The sequence below is a fragment of the Pelodiscus sinensis genome, chromosome 4, assembly GCF_049634645.1.
Source record: "Pelodiscus sinensis isolate JC-2024 chromosome 4, ASM4963464v1, whole genome shotgun sequence".
NCBI classification, from domain to species: domain Eukaryota; kingdom Metazoa; phylum Chordata; order Testudines; family Trionychidae; genus Pelodiscus; species Pelodiscus sinensis.
This window is the reverse complement of record NC_134714.1, coordinates 127,906,070-127,909,492: the sequence shown is the minus strand read 5'-3', so window position 1 is coordinate 127,909,492 and position 3,423 is coordinate 127,906,070. Positions and strand designations below refer to the sequence as shown.

Sequence of the window (3,423 nt, the reverse complement as noted above, 5' to 3'; positions counted from 1 at the left end):
ACAACAGAATCTGCCAAGGGCTTTGAGTAGAGGGGCCAAACATCCCAATTTTAGAGGGACACTCCCAGCTCTCCTGCAAGTGTCCCGGCTTTTTCTTAAAAATGGGTAAATTGTCCCTTATTTTCTGTCTCACCTCCCCCCCACCCCCATCAGTAGTGGCAGGATCTGCTGCTGGCTGGATCCCTGCTCGCCAATGCCTGTCCCCTAGTGGTGAGTGAGGTGGTCCCAGTGGTTGAGGCTGTAGCGGGGGTGCAAGGCTGGTGGTGGGGTGAAGATGCAGCATGCAGGGCAGACTGCCCCCTGCTGGTCCATCAGCACAACTCCTGCTATGTGCTGGGTCTCAGGCAGAAGGGACACCCCCCATCGCAATTCCAGCCGGCACTGGCTGTGAGCTGTGATGGCTGGTGAGTGCAAGCAGGCAACTGGTGGTGGCTGGTTATATGTCACCTCTGCTGCCCTCCCATTGTGCCTTTACATCCCCTCCTCTTGCTGTCTTCTGTCTGTTTTTCCCCTTTGGCGCCCCAGCCATGCTGCTCTGCCAGATCCCCTGGTGGCATGTGGCCCTCTCCCAGTGCTGTGTGGAGAACCAGCCCCTCATTGGAGCGCTCAGCTCACCAACAGCTCGGCCGGCCAGCTTCTTCCTTCCCCCACTGCCTCTGGGGAAAGCCCCAGGAGAGCCCAAGACCCTTCAGCCTGGGGGTCTGGCCAGGAGGACCTGAGCTCTGCATGTGCCCAAGCCTCACACACACCGGCACAGAGAAGCCACCCCTCAGTTAAGCTCTAGAGTGGCAGAAAGGGGGAGCAATTTCCTGTTCCCAACCCAAACCTGCAGGCTCCACAGCAGCCCCTGTGCATGGGCTTAGCAACCTCTCTCTACCTCTCACCCCCAGTCGTCCTCAGTCCTGCTCCCAGGACTGCTCATCCCCAAGGCACCCTCCCCTGCTGAGTCACCTCTTTGGCCAGGCGTTGTGGCTGCTGAAACCCCTGCAATCAGGTTCCCAAGGCACTGGTGCACCATGCATACCCCGTCCTGCCTGTGCGGGAGCCAAAGGACAGGAGGCAGCGAGGTTATATCAGTGGCCAGCAGCAGCCTGGAGGTGTTAGCTGCAAGCAAAGAAACAGGCCAAGCTACCCCTTCCCTCCTCCTTTCCTATAGCTAGAAGCAGTTCCCATCCCTGCCCAGCTGCACAGTGCTGAATGGCAGCTGCTGGCTACACCAGGGTGTGGACTCTGGCAGAAATCTGGCCGAGGGGCATGTGACCTTGTGTCCCTCCCCCATGTTTCACCTTGGGAAGTCACGGTGCTAGGAACTGTCTGTCCCAGGAGCCCAGTCGGGCACAGAGAGTGCAGAGGGAGAGACATGGAGGGTCAGGTTGGTTGGCCGCCCCTCACCCCCACCCTTTATGAGAGAGGTGTACAGCGTGTGTATGCGTCACCTCTCCCCATGTGAATCCTAAAATCTTAAAGGGGCTAAATAAAAAAAGAATCCAGCTCTGCCATGTTTCTTTTTAAGGGGGGGGGGGGGGAGAAACTCAGTGAACTTGATGTTCATTTGAATGTTTGTCCTGCACAGTTCTGCTTAAACTGGCTGGAATGCAAGTGATTTTGCTAAGTGTCCTGGACTCAGCATAGGGAAATACTGGCTTTGAGAAAGCTAATTTAAAGATGCTAATTTAGCTTCTGCCACTGCCTTTGGGAGATATTTCTGTACGTCCTAACATTTGGATATTTTTCCAGCTCTCGGGGCAGATTTTTGAATGCGCTCTGCAATGGACTTCCCTCTTGTGACAAATACCATGTCTCCAGGGTGAAGGTATCGGCCGAAAAGAGAGGTAAGAACCTGTAGAGACAAACGATGCATGTTCCAATGGAGGAACATGTTCCAAAGGAAGAGGGCAATAAGTACAAAGCCAATCTTGGCTGGAAAAGTCTACCTTAACTCCCCGAAACAACACTTGATATACTGATGATTTAGCACCGTCCTATGTGGCTTGGCTAATTCTTCTTGATGTATTTGGTCAGCCTCATTGTGGTTTTCATTGCCAGGTACGACTGATCCCACTGGACACCATCAGAAGGGCACCGTTTCCTGCATCACTTTTCCCTGCCATCCATGAATTAGAGCATGAAATAAATGGCAGAGAAGAATCACACCCCCATCACGGAGTTCATCCTCTCGGGATTAACAGACCAGCCTGAGTTGCAGGTCCCCCTCTTTGTGATATTTCTAGCTATGTACGTTACGACTGTGTCTGGGAATCTCAGTATATTGCTTTTAATCAGTCTTGATTCCCACCTCCACACACCTATGTATTTTTTCCTGGCCAGCCTGTCCTTCTTAGACATCTGTTACTCTCCAGTCATTTCCCCCAAGATGCTGCAGGACTTCCTGTCGGAGACAAAGACCATTTCTTACAACGGTTGTGCAGCACAAATGTTTTTCTTTGGCGCCTTGGCGACCACCGAGTGCTTCCTGCTGGCAGTGATGGCGTACGATCGCTACGTGGCCATCTGTAAGCCACTGCACTATCGGGTGGTCATGTCCTGTAGAGTCTGCATGCTGCTGGTTTCCACTTCCTACGTGGGAGGCTTTGCTCATTCCACGGTACACACGGGTTTTGCTTTCACCCTGTCTTTCTGTGGCCCCAATAAGATCAACCACTTCTTCTGTGACATCCCTCCGGTGATAAAGCTCTCCTGCTCTGATACCCATCTCAATGAGATGGTGATGTTCATAGCCACCTTATTCATTTCTGGGTGCTCCAGTCTCACCATTCTTGTCTCCTATTCCTGTATCCTGGTCACGATCCTGCGCATCCCCTCTGCCCAGGGCAGACGCAAAGCCTTCTCCACCTGTACCTCCCATATAACTTCGGTGTCCATATTTTATGGAACGATTCTATTCATGTACCTGCGGCCTGCCTTCAGTTCTTCCCAGCAGCAAGACCAGGTGGCTTCGGTGTTCTATACTTTGGTGATCCCCATGCTCAACCCCCTGATCTACAGCCTGAGAAATAAGGAGGTGAAGGACGCCCTGCGGAGAACGATGAGAAAAACATTTTTCCAGTCTCTGTCATTCCCATCGCCATGAAAGGGAAGACCTCCATGACAGGGGGTCAATGGCCTCATTTTAATCTGTGACTATTAACAATACCACCATATTGTTAAAAAAAAAATCAGGCCTGGATGCCCAAGTAAAGAAAGCATAGTAGTTCAACAATGGTTTTTGTTACACCTATTAAATGACATTTCTCGGAGTAGAACATTTTACCTGCTGGGGGGATTGGGTGAAATCTCGGATGGGTGTAACAGCCGCCGGTCACAAGATGACTTCCCTGTTCTGTGCATCAGTGACCTGTTAGTGATTTCCTAACTGGGTTTTAAGAGAGAGCAGCTAGCACAGAAAGGGGTGAACCTGACAAC

At 51.9% G+C, this 3,423-nt stretch overlaps 1 protein-coding gene across 1 annotated transcript; it reads left to right on the top strand.

The window, feature by feature from the left end:
• Positions 1-2,113: 2,113 nt before the first annotated feature.
• Positions 2,114-3,091, top strand: LOC102447406 (olfactory receptor 5AP2-like). The gene has a single exon (XM_006116944.3). The coding sequence runs from the start codon at positions 2,135-2,137 to the stop codon at positions 3,089-3,091; it is 957 nt and encodes a 318-aa protein (XP_006117006.3). The 5' UTR covers positions 2,114-2,134.
• The last annotated feature ends 332 nt before the right edge of the window (positions 3,092-3,423 follow it).

Coding starts and splice junctions, on each gene's coding strand:
- LOC102447406 (XM_006116944.3), top strand. CDS start 2,135: ATGGCAGAGAAGAATCACACCCCCATCACGGAGTTCATCCTCTCGGGA.